Below are 16,354 nucleotides of genomic sequence, written 5' to 3'. Positions count from 1 at the left end.
TGAAATGTCTAAATAGCCTCCAAGGGTATTGCAATAATCTAACTGAATCCAATAGCATAAGTAGAGGATCAAACTAAGTTGATAAAAAATAATTTTTGCCACAGTGGTCACTTGCTCCTGAAGCAACAAGGATAGATCCAGAAGTACCCTAAACTCTGAATTTAATAATTTATGTGGAATGCTCCCCTATTTGGAACAGGTTGAATTCCACCCACTTGAACAGATATGCCATTCATTAATAGCACCTCTGTCTTGCATTCGCTCTTCTCTGTGCTTACAGGAATGTGACAATCTGTGGTGGGATGCCTTCACCACTGAGTTTTTTGAGGATGATGCTATGTTAACAATCACCTTCTGTCTGGAAGATGGACCAAAGAGATACAGTGAGTCACTCTTACATAAAAATTATGTATCATTAATCACAATACTGCTGGAAATCTACTTTATATAAGGCTTTACATTTTTTTCCTTTGCTCTCCACTTCTAAAAATCAATATCTGATAAGATTTTCCTTTGGCATTTCTTCCAAAATGTTAGAAGTGGCATTAAAATGATGCTTAGGGTGTTTGGAAAAACCATTAAATATATAAGCAAATGGATATTGTTTTTATTTCAGAATATTAAACTTTGAATAAAATATTACTAAGACATTGACAGATTTCTGGACTTAGGAGTCATGCATGTGTTGACTTCTTCCACTTGTCATGTTCTAGAAAGTAGATGGATAATTTTAAAATGGAAAAATAAGTTATATCTGTTTAGAACAACTTAAAGCTGTTGTGTTACTGTGAAAGGAGCATAGTTGAATAGTAGATTACATGTGTTGTGTGCGGATGTCTCAAGTTTAGTCCTGACATCAATACTGTAGTTAGGGCTAAGAAAAACCCTATCTGAAATCCTTGAAAGATGCTACAAGATGATGACACTATATAGATCCAGAAGCACTGTTGAAAATAAAGTTCTTTTCAGGATAGTTCTGTGCTATTGCCCATACTTTTAAAATTAGAGGTATCTAAAAGAAATATAATTGAGATGGGTAGTGACCTTGGCAGCATCAAGGAATGATCAACAAAAACATTATTGCTTCTGAGCTGTACATTCAGGACTTGGGTCTTGGCCTGTTGTCAGTTCCATTCATTGTTTATAATCTCCAAAAAATGCTTTTGCCAATGCTAGTTATGAATGTACACTACAAAGAATGACAAGTAATTTGATTTTTATCAACCTTTTCTTCCTGATGTCTAGCAATCGGCCGTACCCTAATTCCTCGCTACTTCCGCAGTATCTTTGAGGGGGGCGCTACTGAGCTGTATTACGTTCTGAAGCACCCAAAGGAATCCTTCCATAACAACTTTGTTTCACTTGATTGTGATCAATGTACTATGGTCACTCAGCATGGCAAGCCCATGTTCACCCAGGTGAGAGTGCAGTGGTGTTTCCCCAGCCCCAGGGCTTACCAAGAGGCAGTTATGTATAATTACAGTCTTCAGCATTCTTCACATATTCTTGCAAAGAGATCCTCTGCTTGGAAAGAGTTGGTAGCTACAAATAGAATTAGAAAAAAACATGTCATAGTGTATTTTTAAATATATTTTTATTCTAAAACAATTAATAAAAATGCAATTGCATATAGCACATGTTTAAATTTAATTTAAATTCATAACTATTTAGAAATGGGATAGGCAGGTATAGCAATTTTTTTAAAGAAGTAGAAAAATAGGGACTGGAAATTACATTTTAAAACCAAGTGCTGCAAAACAAGGAATGGATGGATTTATATTCTTTGCAGAGAGCTAACAACCAGATGACTCCAAATAATATAACTCCTTCTGTTCTCCACCATTCAGTTAGAACTAAAGAAGCTCTTGCATGAGAAGCGAAATGTTTTCAAGGAAAAAAACACAAAAAACCTAGTTGCCTTTTGGAAAAGCACCTTTGGGACAACCAACCTCTGCCTAATATTCGCTGAGGCAAAGCAAATTTTGTTTGCTTTGCAAACCATTGTTACGTTAACCTCATTTTAAGAGAACAGGAAATTAATTTCATATCAATTAGTGAAATTGTCTATTGATTAATGAGAAAAGGACATTCAAGCTCATTATAATATAATGATGGGCTCATTATATCTTCCCATCCCACCACATTCAGCAAAGTGGGCTTGGTGAGGTTATTTCATATGGCAGCAGGCCTTTTCTATTATCAGTTTTTATTGACAGACCAGGAATTTCTTATTTGTAAAATCTCTAAAAGGGCAAAATTAAATTTTGTTATTCATTTATTTGGCCCAGATTCAATTGCTCTTTAATGGTTAAAGATTTTGGAGGATTTTTAAGGCTTCTAAACCAATAATCCTCCTTTATAGAAAGCTGAAGAAAGTTAAATTAATGTTAGTTATTTATATAACCTTTGAAATGATTTATTCATTCATTAAATGTATTTATATATCTGCCTATCTCACAATCAAGTGATCCTGGAGCATACAACAAAATTAAAAACAAAATCAACAATATTAATAGTCCTAATAATATGTCTGCAAATATAAAAAGCCACAGAGCTAAAACAGAATAAAAAAGAGATGCAGTTGTCATCTCAATATTTCACCGGTCCCTAGTGCTTCCCAGGCTTGTTGACCCAACTTAAACCTGAGGAACCTCAAGCTAAAAAGCAGGAGGCCAGATTTACTTTGGAAAGGATTCTTTCTGCCAGATAATAATTCTTTTAGGAACATAGTCTGAAATTATAATGGCTTCTATATCTCATGTTTTAATCTTAGATACCAAAGAATGAGAAATCAGGAAATAATCTAACAAGGCTGCCTGCTGGGAAAGACTAATAGAATGTCAGATATTCACTAAATGAATTTCAGATGTGGTCTAATAAAATAGTATGACTCAGGGGATATAATTTGAGTAGTGGGATGTTATAATCTAAAAAGCGATCCAGAATTTGATTCTATTATATGGATCATAGACTTTATATACAAGCGTTCAAATAATTACTTAGAGAATACTCACTTGATTCTCATAGCCCTTTGCATTCTGCTTGTCCAGGTATCTGTGGAGGGCCGCCTCTACTTGGAATTCATGTTTGATGACATGATGAGAATAAAGACATGGCACTTCAGTGTCCGGCAGCATCGGGAACTTATTCCCCGTAGCATCCTTGCTATGCATGTAAGTTCAGAGGTTAGTAATAGCCTCTGTTTAGACTGCGTTTAAATATTTCTGAGAGTGAGTCTTGACAAGTTGTTTCGCTTGCTTTGTGCCTGTTCATAGTGTTGAGAGTTTTTCTGCTCCACCATTATTTTTTGAAAATTTCAAGCTTCAATTTCTATGTTGGTGTCCAAATGTATCGTTTTAAAATATTAACCTTCCAGTGCTCCAATGTATGTTTTATGTGTTGAGGCAACATTTTTTTGTTTAGCTATTTTATTTCTGCTTCTAACATTCTCTCTCTCCAGGCTCAAGATCCCCAGATGTTGGACCAGTTGTCCAAAAATATTACTCGATGTGGACTTTCAAACTCCACACTCAACTACCTCCGAGTAAGTACTTTTCTTCAGCACCTATGAAATTAAGAAAGGCATTCCTTGGTATTTCCTCGTTCAGACAGTAACAGAATTAAAAATGCCATTTGGACAATAATGTTTTTCTATACTTTACACTGTTTTAAAAGCTATTATAAGGGTTTTGTTTTGGTTGACTGTTTTGTTTGTGAGAATATACATGCTTCTATGCTTTAGATGATTATTGGCAGATTATATTTATGTATGTATGTATAAAACACAATCATATTCTCACAAGTTACATTTAAGAGTAGTGGCAATATTGAAAGCTATTAGGCACTTTTTCTATATTACTATGATAGAATAAAGGGGTGCATAAATTCACTAGCGATGTATAGAAAACAGAAAATATGCTTTGCTTCAAATCTGAAAAAACAAATTATGTTCTGGAAGTTCTACCAAACCATTTTGGATGAACCATGACCGGTGAAAACAAAGTCTGCAGGAATCTCAGAGTGGTTGTACGGGGCAAGTAGAGTAAAGCTGGCATACACAAAATCAGAGAATCAGAGGGTCTGAAATGACTTTGGAGGCCTTGCAGTTCAGCTACCTACCCAGAGCAGGAATCCTCAAATCATCCCAGTCCAACTTTCTTTGAAAATCTCAGTAATGGAGCACCAGTGATTCTCGGACACTAGTTGTGATGGGATGTGGGAAAGACCCTGGGAACTCAAGCAAAGAGACTGTTGCCAAGAGAATGGTCAGATAAGAGACAGTCTAACCTGCAGCTGGATAGTGGGCAGGGAAAGAGGCTCAAAAGAGACCCACCCTAGTTTCTTGAGGAAGGACATGAGGGGAAGAAAAGATTCATCTGTCCCATATGTGGGAAAGCCTGTCCCTGAACTGTTTTCCACAATCCTACCCACACTAGGAGGAAGAAAGCATACAGGGAAAGTACATCTCATATGTTTTGCAAATCCAGATTTGACTAAACATATGTAGCATGAAAGTCAGTTTGCTGCATTATTTCTAGTAAAAGCTTCACAGGTGTTCCAGTCAAAACATTTTTTTAATATTTGATTTTGTTAGCAACCAAGAAAAGCCTGTGAATTCTAAGGGTAATTGAAGCTCATGTATAGAAACTGTTATCCAGCTTGATCCCAACTAATAAGAAATAGCCAAGATTGAAGTTAGAGAGCAACCATAAGTCTCTCCTTAGCCTTGAAAGCCAGTTGGGTGACTTTAGGGCCAGTCACTCTCAGCCCAACCCACTTACAGGGTTATTGCTGTGGGGCAAAAAGGAGGAGGAAATCGTACTGGATATGTTCACCACCTTGTAAAAATAATAAAGACAGGTTAGAAATAAATACATGTAAGTCTGCCTATCTAATCTAATTTAATCTAATTTATGTACTGCCCATCTCACATAAATGATTCTGGGTACTATATCCTTTTAAAACATACAGCCATAAAAGAGAAACATAGGCAAAAGCAAAGTTAAAAACAGAAGCAGAACAAAAAAACATATTAAAAGATAGAGGAACACTCTCAAGCAACCAACTATATCCAGGGTTGTGTGCCACTTTTAGATTCTCATGCCAATTGATGCTCTTAATGCTCTTCTGGAGCATATAAGAGTAGGCACCCTCTTGAGGCAAGATACTCCATATGGCAAGGTCAATGACAGGGAAGGCTTTCTTCCTGGATCCTGCCAATCAAACGTTTTAATCAGTGGTGTCTGTAACTAAACCTCCTGTCTAACTGGGTGCTGTCCCATGCCATGAACGGCTTTAGAGGGAATAATCAGCATCTTGAATTATACCCAGAAGCAAACAGGCATTCTATGCAGCTCAAATAATAGACGCATCACATGCACAACCCTAGGGATGCCCAAAACTGCCCACACCACCGCATTCTGTGCCAGCTGCAGCTCACAGATACTCTTCAAGGGCAGCCTCATGTAGAGCACATTGTGGTAGTCTATATGGAAGATGAGTACAGCATAAGGAACTTAAAGAAGAGCTGCTCAATTCAGGAAGGGGCATAACTAGTTTACAACACAAAGTCTACTAAAGGTCCTCCTAGCCATGGTTGCCCACCTACTCCTCAGGCAGATTCATTAGTCCAGCAGAACCTTCAAATCACACAGGTGTTTGGTCTGGGGCAATGCAACCCCATCCAGGAACAAGGATGTCAAGTAGTAAAATGTAGATGAACCCCCCCCCCCAGTCTTACCAGGGTTTAATTGAAGCCAGTTGTTCCCATCCAGACCTCCAAAATCTCCAGGCACTGCGAAAGGGCATCCACAGCATCATACTGTACAATTGGGCACCATCTGCATACTGATGATAGTACGGTCCACGGTGACAATCACCCATGGCTTTGAATAGATATTAAAAAGGAGCAGAGAGAGCACCGAGTCCCGCAACACCCCAGGTGTTGTGAGCTGAACCTCTCGCTCTTGACCAACCCTGATTGGCATTGGCCTCAGAGAAAGGTGAATGTTCTTTATTTTTAAACAATATTTTTATTGTTCTTTATTGATGTACTTCTTTATTGTATGTCCCAGGTATCAGGCAGGAAGAAATTGTTTGTTTTGTCAGAATTTCTGTGTCCATATCTGGCCAGGTTCAGATCAATCTCTAGAAATCTATCTATGGCTCCAGGAGGATTCCATCTGGGATTGTCCTCTACTACAGAATTTCTCTCTCCTCTTCTTCCTATCAGCTGTGCGTGATCTTAGAACCAATGCAGGAGTTGATGTCTCGACACAAGACCTACAGTCTCAGTCCTCGGGATTGCCTCAAGACGTGCTTATTCCAGAAGTGGCAACGTATGGTGGCGCCACCTGGTGAGACTTTTGAGCGGTAGGAAAGAATATCCTGTGAACTGACCAATGAATCAGATGTATTTCCTACCAAGCCCAGCTGAGGGCAGCAGGGCATTGGCTTCCTGCAGCTGGAATGCCTCAGCGCTTTGATGAGTGCTATCCTGTGCTAAAACCCTATCTCTGAAACTATAGGAAAATGCATAAAAATGAAGATGGAAATTAGTGTGGAAGTACAGATATGCTATAATATTTGAATCAGACGGTGTATAAATTTATGAATAAATAGTGGGAAATATTCATTTATTCAGGTGTTGCTTGGAACATGCAAATTTACAATTTGACTATGTTGAAACAATTGGAAATATTAGAATATTTTTTCTGAAGGCAAGATATCTCACCAAATTTTATTTCACAAACACCTTCACAGCTGAACCTGCACGTCAGCAGCCTAGTAAGCGCCGGAAAAGGAAGATGTCTGGAGGTAGCACCATGAGTTCCGGCGGAGGCAATACCAACAATAGCAACAGCAAAAAGAAGAGCCCAGCCAGCACCTTTGCCCTCTCCAGTCAGGTACCTGTAAGCATCCCCTTTTCATTTTTTCTTTTCCTTTTAACCTGAGAATTCCTTGGCCTGGGGCCATGCTTCATGCAGCCGAAGCACTTCCCCAAAGGATGGGTGATGCTTCCTACAACAAACCTGGTTAGAATTCAGGCTTCTGGGACTCCTCCAAGCCAGATTCAGGAAAACAGCCTAAGAGTTAAGGCAGAGGCATTCAAACTTGGCAACTTTAAGACTTGTGGACTTCAACTCCCAGAATTCACCAGCCAGCATAGCTGGCTAGAGAATTCTGGGAGTTGAAGTCCACAAGTCTTAAAGTTGCCAAGTTTGGGGACTCTTGAGTTAAAGAATAAGATCACGTCTGAGCATGTAAGCCAGCCAGAATTGATCTCTCAAAGTCCTTTTATCCAGAAATCCATTCCCAATTTTCCCTTAGATGTTCTTTTTCAGCAACCTGGTTTAAGAAAGGGAAAGCAGCTTAGTTGTTGCTGTTAAATGAATGTCAGGAATCCTTGCTAATCTACTGTAGATGTCCCAGAGACATTTATCTTGACTATGCCCATCCTGTCTTACAACGTAAAAAGGATTAATGTAATCCCTTAATGTAGCTGTTCATTTGAAGGCTGTGTGTAGACCCTGTTAGGGCCAGAGTCTCATTTTTGTGTGTGTGAGTAGGAAGATATTCAGATGCTATAGGTTACAATAGGTCTTGAACCATTCAGGTGAGAATTGAGAGGAGACCTTGATTCTCCAATATCCCAGAGCATCCATTGATTTATCAGATGCTGACTATGCCCAGATACAATAGAAACAACTTTGTTTAGAGTCCAGAAAGGGACGTTGTTCAAAGGGAAAATTGAAACCTTCCCAAATAAAGTGCCTTCTAGATGTTCTGTGCCACTCCTAGTTGTGGAGTCTCCACATCTGGAAGGTGCCAGATTAGGGAAGGGTGAGTAAAGGCTGAGGCTAATTTTGATTCCTCATTCTAGGAGGGTAAGGGGAGAGATCCTTGCTGTTGTGACAGCTGACTCCCTTGAACATTGTGGTATGGGTCAGGGCAGTCTCCACCTCGATTATGTTTCGGGACCCTCTTCCCTCCTCAGGATGTGATGGTGGTGGGCGAGCCAACCCTGATGGGTGGGGAGTTTGGCGACGAAGATGAGCGCCTTATCACTCGACTGGAGAACACACAGTTTGACGCTGCCAATGGCATTGATGATGAGGACAGCTTCAACAACTCTCCCGCATTGGGCGCCAACAGTCCCTGGAACAGCAAGCCCCCTTCCAGTCAGGAGAGCAAGTCTGAGAATCCAACGTCGCAAGCATCACAATAAAGCCCCCAAAACAGTGCCCAGCCGGGCCTATACTTGACTTGGCTGGTACCCCACGGACTGAGTCGAAACCATTCTACCTGGACACTTATGAAGAAGAGTGGCTGGCCAACAAGTTATCAAGGCCTATGAGCACTGCAGCGCCTGCCTGCCTACAGTTAACCTGGCCACGATTCCCTGCTGTCTGCACTCTTGGCTGTCCCCTTTAGGGCAGAATTGGAACAGTGGGCTTTTAGTCCCAACAGAATTTTAATTCCTTCTCCTTCCCTGTCCATGCATCCAGCGCCCTGGATACCACAAGCAACACTATTAGGGGGTGGTATTCATAGCAGTCCCTTAGAGCCTCAAAGCTTTGGTGGATCAGCATGAAGTACCTTGGGAGGCCACAGGACTGAGTACTTAAGGTGGGCAGGAAAAATCTGGTCTGAGGCCCCTTTTATCATTCAGTTTTCTATAAGGGGCATCAAGAAGGTTCCATTTTAGCCGGAGAGTCTTGTGGACAATGTCATGACTCACATTGGGGCAGCTATGATTTTTGTGGGTTGAATTTTAAGCAGTTCATCTTGACTGTCTTAGAGATGGCAGAGCAGTAATTCTCTTTTGCCTGAAGATCCCAGAAAGCCAATATGGCAGGAGATTATGTGGGCTTTTAAATTTTCTGGAATGCATTAGAAAAATATTCTGCAGTTACCCGGAAGGGCACTTGCCCTTTTGGTTACATCTTTAGGCATGGGCTGTTTTGCCCCGACCTGCTCTTAAAGGAAATTGCAGTCCTCATACATACCCTGCCCTCAGTATTTTGGGCTTTTTTAAAGAAATAAAATAAAATTGTAAGTTTAAAAAAAATCTGCCCTCCCTCCCTATTTCCCCCAATCCTGATTTTTGTACAGGCTTGTCTACTAATTGGGAGTCTTAGTTTTTGTATACAGTTCTGAGAGCTTCAAACCAAGGAGAGACTTTGCAAACTTCCTTTATACACTCCTTTGAGGACAGCATGGCTGCCCCCACTCCCTCCCCTCGTGTAATTTGTGTGTGCTGCTGTTCCTGCTCCACCCTCTTCTACCATATCCCTCCCCTTTTCAAATTTGTGTACCTCGTGCTTGTATATTTCTGCGCTGTATGCTGTGTGTATGATGCTGTTCTTTCACTGTGTTCTCACTAAGGCTGCCGCTCCCATTACCGTTGGTAGTGGGGGAGGAGTTGATTGTGATGGGTGTCCTTCTTGGGAGGCAGGAGAGTTCAGAGGGTACTGTCACCAATTTACAGCAGTGCAGAACCACAGGAATGGGGCTGTGGCATCTGGGGAAGCAATATACCCATGTTTTGCAAAGAGAATATACAGTTGTTTCTTCTCTTTATGGAACGGCCTCTAGGAAACCATTGCCCAGCCAGACACATCCATTTTTATTTGAAATACTGGTACTAAACCCTGAAGGAAACAAACACACCTACTTTCCTTTCTACCTTCCAATGTTCTTCCTTAAAGCCTAGGTTAATCCTGTACGTCTTGCTTTATTATGTCACAGAGGCCTCAAAGTTGCGAGTGAGGCAAGGTTTTCCACTTTTGAGAAGAGTGCAAAATACCTTTAAGATATTTCGGCCACCTCATGGCCTAGACCACGGGTGTCAAACTTGATGTGACGTATCAGGACGTTTTTTGCCTTTGTGAAGCTGTGGTGGGCATGGCCTGCGCGCGACGCATCCTGCCCACGGGCCGCCAGTCGGACACCCCTGGCCTAGACTGATTGTGAGGGTGATTGCAAAGGCTGCACTGTCATGGCACAATACTCTCCTACCTTACTTAGGATATTTCTTCAAGAGGATTTCTATGTGCAAAAATTGTTTTTCCTCTTTGCAACATTATCGTCATCAGTTTGCCTAGAGCTGCTAGTTTTGACCATGATTTGTCTAGTGCTGTGAGAAGAATTTCCTTTCAAGTCATGCTCTGGAATCCTAGATATTCTCTATTCTGATAGAGCCCAGTTGGATGAACCTGAGATATATTCATGGCAGTTTGGTCACTTTTGTATTACTGGGCCCAACTCCTCCGGGCAGGTAATTATAGCAGCTAGTAGTGTAATTTACAAGGGATTGGGATTTTTTTTTTCTGTATCAGTTTCCTATTTCAAATAAGAGTATCATGTTTTCTACTGCTGTGGCTCAGCATGTGATGGCGTGTTCTCTGTCAGCTCTCTCCACTTGTCCCTTTCCACTTCCCTGGGGCACTGTAAAGCTTTTTTTTTTTTTTTGCATAGTTTGTGCCATTTATGGTCATGTATGGTACCAATAAAACAACTTTTCGGTTTGGTGCTCTCCTTCCAGTGTCATTTCTAATGTGGATCTTGAGAAAGGAGATCTGTTTGAACATGCAGGTTCCAGCCATCAGAATTCTATGATTTAGACTGAGGTAAACAGCTGTTAAGACGGGATTCAAAGGCTGACACTTGTTCTCTGCTGCCAGCATCTCCCAGTTTTAAATTGTGGTCCTTGTTTTCCGGTTCCCTTTCATTTCTAAATAACTCTGTGTGCTGAGCACACCTAAAGGTAACGTAAAAGTTTCTGGAGCTGAAGAACAAGTGTTCTTGTGTGGAAAGGGGAAAGAAATATCACAGAGAAGCCTGAGCCATGCCCTTCCTACATTTGCAGGCAGCCAGGCAGTTTGCAGTCCAAATACAGTTGCATTGTCAACTGTTTGATTAACAGAAAACAGGGCAAACAAATTTGATAGAAATCATGAATGTCTTGGAAAATGAGCTGGTTTTTGGTAGTTGGAACATTTTATCTCCAACAATGGAGTCCCTTTATTACTAATTCAATCTACAATCGCCCATGTCACATTGGGTAAGGGGTGGGGAGAAAAGATAGCCATGTACCTAGTATTGGCAATGCATGAAAAGAGATAGAATGATGCCTGAAATATTTCTGCCTCACTAGCCAAGGGAACTTTAGCATTATATTAGCCTGCATCTTCCCTTCCTCCATTTTGTAAGATGTTAATACCTGTGTCTTTCAGAACTATTGTAATCTTATGCCATATTTCATTCTTGGAATCAAACTTTGCAACATTAAAGAGACACAAGGCTTTGGCTACTCTTTTGCTTCTCTCCATGTAAATTTTTTAAATGCGGGAAATATATTTTAGGAAGCAATTAACAGCTTCTGTGTATAGACTTTTTACTACCTAAGCCCAATTCCTGAACCCATCATAAACTGTTAGACAGCAAAGGAACAAATCTGCTTCCGGGAACTTGACACATTTCATTTTAAACATTTAACTGATATCTAAGTCACATCCCAATAATTTTCCTACCAGAATGATTCTTGTGGAAAGAGAAAAATGTATCTCTACTATCCTGGTATGAGTTGGACTCTTGGCTTTCTATTGTCTAGCTTCTGGTCCCATTAGTAGAAATGGTAGGTTTAGCTGAGGAGGCAAGGAGACTCAAAAATACTTTTATTTTTGTTATTAATTAAACTTGAATAATATAACAATAAGATTGATAACATGAAATGGGGTTAAAAAGGAATGCAAAGTAAGTTTTAAAATGCCAGTTCAATTGTTCCTAGTAAGGTCTTGATGGACAACATTTGATAATATTATAAGACAGTGCATCACTCTGATAATAGGTTTATGATGTAGTTTGCACTAAGATTGGCAATAAAGAAGGACATGGGTTACTGTATAGAGGATATCACAATATTTCTAATAAAAGCATTTTATTTTTCTCAAAAGACAGAGGAACAGGATCAATCATTAAACCAACAGAGCTAAAAGATTTTGGTTAAGAAGGTTTAGGCAGAATCAAGCCTTATAGAATCAAGTCTTGCTCATGTTTTAAAGCAATATCAAAAATAGAGATTAGTCTGGGAAGTTACAACCAAAACAAAAAACAAACCTCAGAAGAAAAGAAGACCAACTCACTTCCATATTGAAGTAAATTTGCCTCTGAAGTTATCAGCAGCTAAGTTTGACTAGGAGACTTAACTCTTCAAAGGATGTCTTTTGAAGCCAATGCATTGCTCAAGGCTCCCATTCCATCCTACAAAGCCCACAAATCCCCACAGGGATGTGTGTTTGTGAGTCTAAAAAAATTCAGTCCCTCCTATATATATATATATTGGTCTGTACCATGTATGAATCCACTCAACTAGTCTTAAGTACAGAGACATGGAAGACAGCCTTACATTGTGAAGTAAATCGGGTACTGTATATGATTTTTTTTTTAAATTTTCATTATGGTATGTTGGTGACACATAAACTTGATATCATGGGTTTTAAGGAGAAACATTTTAATTGTGGATCATTTACATCACTAATAAACTATATGCTTATAATCTGTTTTATTACTGTGTGGACAGAAACACACATCCTTTACTTATGCATTATATCAAACAAAAAATTACTTCGCTGTAATTAACTCATTGGTTTTTGTCCTAACTGCTGAAACAATTTTGAACGTTTTTGCCCAATCTTTTCTAGTAACTCTCGATACTACTGTAAGAAAGCAATTATGTCTCTTTGCAATGTACTGCAAGCCAAACATACCAGAATCTCCAACTGTTAATCTTTTTATTTCCAGGCTTTATCTTGGTGTCTTTCTTCTGAATATCTCTAGTTTGTTGGTATCATCCTGAAATATGCCCCAAACTGGATTTCTATTAATCTTGAAATTATATTCTGCTGATAAAGGGTAGGATTGTAATCGCTCTCCAAATGTATCATCCTGTTGGTTCCTGTTCAGCTTTTGACCCACCATTTATTGGTATGTATTTTCTTCCCTTATGTCAGCCAAAGGTTGCTGCCAAAATGGCTTCCTGTCCTGGGATAGCTTAATGAACACTGACAAATTAAATAAATAACAATCGGGATGTATTTTGAGTCATATATGTGTGGAAGGAATGACTTAGAAACGAGCATTTATTGATCGTCTGCATAATACAGAAGTGACAAATTTGTCACTTTCCTATGACTATTACCAAGAAAAAAAATGTATCAACACTCCTATTCTGTTAGTGCAGACAGCTGGAGAATTATTTTAACAAGTTGATAAACTTAAATTATGTTATAAAATCTCTTTTTCTGCATTTAAGAGTTCCAGAATATATGTATAATGAGGAGGAATAGAATGTGTTTTGTGTATTATGAACCCAACATCTTAATGTTTATGTAATATATTTCAATGCAATACTAGAAAAAGTCACAGCATCAAGGAATGGCTCCCAAAGACAGAATAAATTCCACATCAAAGCCAGAACACTGTGGCGCTACCCACCTCCCATTTGCTGATTATAAATTTGCTTCCTACTTCTGTTCTCATGCATGGCTAATCTCTACAAAGGTGTTCCTGTCAGCTGCACCCATTGTAAAAATAATCAGTTTCCTGTAGAATAAGAACTTGCCCAAGAATTCCAAATCTAAAAATAGAAAAATGGCACTTGCTTTTTCTTTTTTAAAAGCATTGTACTCATATGCAGGGTTACAGTTTGTTTTACAAGTTGTGAATAACTCTTGAGTTTTGGTTGAGATAAGATAGTGAAGGTTGCATAGCTACAATTAGGCATATCTACTTAAGAGGCTTTTAAAGATTTTGGCAAAGATTAAAAACAGATCTCCACACCCATACAATAAATGAGTTCACACATGTGCAAAGTGGGAAATCCAAGTGCTTCACTTTACCTCTTGAGGGGGAGGGGGTGAAACAAAATTGGCAGAGCCAGAGATGTCTAGTTTTTAAATTACAGCATCAAAGAACTTAACACTGTACGTGTGTGTATCCCTGTCTATCTCACCTTACACTGGTAGGATATCATACTGATTTTTAGCTACTGTAGTTAGAAGTAACGTCCATGGCAAAAATGGGAATGGGGAGCCACAAGTGGCTCTGGGACCTCAGGTTACCCACCCCTATTCTAAGATGTAATTTAGCTTAATATGAACCAGTCGTTGTGATTTATTCCACAGAACACAGGATTCTTTCAAGGAACAGCATTAACATGCAGTCATCCAGCAATTGAGTCATCAGGAAAGTATGACTGGCATAAATTATTCTGCCCAGACTGCCAATCCCTGTTTATGTCTTCCTAGTAAAATTTCTGAGTGGTGCTGTCCTTTTGGCTTGTAAGGTCATTTATGGATTCTCCAGCTTTGTTCCATTTCATGATGAGCATCACTTAGTCGGAATAACAACAATCCATGTGGTGGGATGGGGTTGGATGACCAGGCAGGGTTCCTAGGATGGATGTTTAGCCCACCTTGTAAGCTACCCAAGTCACTGGTCACAGGTCAGGTGGTGCTGCGTACCTAAGATCTGTAACTCAACCTATTTCTGAGAAATGACCTACCAGTCTTCTAAATCTGCTAAATTTAGGTTCAAAATTATGGCTGGAGGAGGAATGTGCAGGAGGAAGCAATAAATAAGTGCTGGCAGTCAGTGATTGTAGACAGCAGCACTTTCAAACCCAGTTAGAGAGGGAACAGAGAAACAGTCTTTAGACACAATCATTTCTATGGAACCTAGATAGCAGAAGGTATTAATGGAAATAATAAGCAAGAGCTGGTCTTTCCCACCTCCTTTGACCTCCCATCCGTAGGGATAGCTCTGGTCTGTCCCACTTTTCTATGACTCTGATCCCAGTAGAAGAATGTGATAGATCTGATCTTAGGAGCCAGGCATATGGTACAGCTGGACTTTAAATTAAAGGGATAGTACTTTAGACTGCATCAGGAAAGCTACTTCTGAAAACTCACCAAGAAAACTGCAGGGACTTGTCCAGGCAGTCACCAGGAATCAACATTGATTCAAAGACACAAAAAGAAAAACAAATCACAGCCAATACAGAACCCAACATATGTCTATTTTCTTACTTCTTCATTTTTTATTTCTTTGAGCTAGTCTCTCTCTTGTAATTTTTGGATCTGATGTTAGAAGATCTTTACTCTGTCTTTAGTGCAAGTAGGAGGTGACACCCATTTTGTGATTCTTTCAAAACCAATCAAATATTGGAAAGAAATTTTGCAAAGTGTTCACCATGTTCTTTGTTCATCTGCAAGATAACACTCTGAATCTTGCACAGAATACAAGATATATATTCAGTTTAAAACTGACAAACTGGCAAAAGAAAGATAGATTGTGTTAGAACTTGAGCCAAATTGGCCCAGGGATTCTGGAAGTAAAAAAAAAAAAAAAGCAGCTGGGCAATGCCTCAACACCTATTCTTCCATTTGATGCCTTCTCCCTTCTCCTTTCTAATAAAGTGAAAACAGAGTTGAGCATATAACACCTACATTGTATGATAATGATATGCACATATATGGAGTTGCAACATTTTATTAAAAATAAAAATGTTTACTGGTGAAGAGATTTGGAAGGAACTCCAGAAGCCACGAGCTAAGGTGCTTTTCCTAGTTTGTGTGTGTGTGTGTGTGTTTTAATTGCCTTGAGATCTTTGGATGGGCAGCAGCATTTTTAGTGGGAGGGTGAGCAGTGTAAATCATAATAGTTTACATTTGGTAAATCCTATCACAATATCTGATGATATTTCTTAACTGCCAATTTACTAGCAAGATTACAGTATTTTCCTCTGCTAAAATACCATGGAGTCCAAATGAAACAGAATCCTCAGCAGAATTTGAGGTGAGTCTGGCCAACAGTATGGTCTCAAGTGGACAGTGAATCTCATCATCTGAAACCTCCCAACCACTGATGCTATGCTTGGCATCATACATCCTGTTATATTTATGCTTGTAAACAGTACAATAGGTGAAGAGAAAGGTAAACCAATGGGTATCAGGCAGATTTAGCAGCAAGCCTTTTAATATGCTACTCTAATCATTAAGAAAACAACAGGTGTTCTCTCTCACACACACACTGAATTAGCTCCTGCTAAATTCACAAGATTCTTGGGGAGTGGCAGTGAAACTGAAAGCTTTGGGCACATACATATCATTTCCTATACACCTAGGTTCCAGTAGCTTTTCTGAAATTAGCCTTTTTTATGTTGCTATAAAGGACACACCCATTATTTTTAACATGGTTTCCATAACAGGCCTTTCTTTGTGTTGTGTTTTCTATTATAAACCTGGGTATCTTTTGTCCTTGTTTCTGATGTTCCACAAAACTAGAGGAAGGA

General features: G+C 39.4%; 1 protein-coding gene across 5 annotated transcripts in view; it reads left to right on the top strand.

The window, feature by feature from the left end:
• The window catches only part of LDB1 (LIM domain binding 1), a 72,739-nt gene extending 61,422 nt beyond the window's left edge, over positions 1-11,317 (top strand). Inside the window, exons 5-11 of one of the 5 annotated variants that reach the window (XM_032225047.1) lie at positions 281-383; positions 1,246-1,418; positions 3,051-3,185; positions 3,461-3,544; positions 6,233-6,356; positions 6,763-6,905; positions 7,997-11,317. In XM_032225047.1, coding sequence (XP_032080938.1) covers positions 281-383; positions 1,246-1,418; positions 3,051-3,185; positions 3,461-3,544; positions 6,233-6,356; positions 6,763-6,905; positions 7,997-8,227 — 993 coding nt within the window. In that variant the 3' untranslated portion in view covers positions 8,228-11,317. The other 4 variants (XM_032225046.1, XM_032225049.1, XM_032225048.1 and 1 more) reach the window with 4 other exon arrangements.
• The last annotated feature ends 5,037 nt before the right edge of the window (positions 11,318-16,354 follow it).

This window comes from Thamnophis elegans, chromosome 10, assembly GCF_009769535.1.
Source record: "Thamnophis elegans isolate rThaEle1 chromosome 10, rThaEle1.pri, whole genome shotgun sequence".
Classification (NCBI taxonomy): domain Eukaryota; kingdom Metazoa; phylum Chordata; class Lepidosauria; order Squamata; family Colubridae; genus Thamnophis; species Thamnophis elegans.
This window is presented reverse-complemented; position numbering and strand designations above follow the sequence as displayed.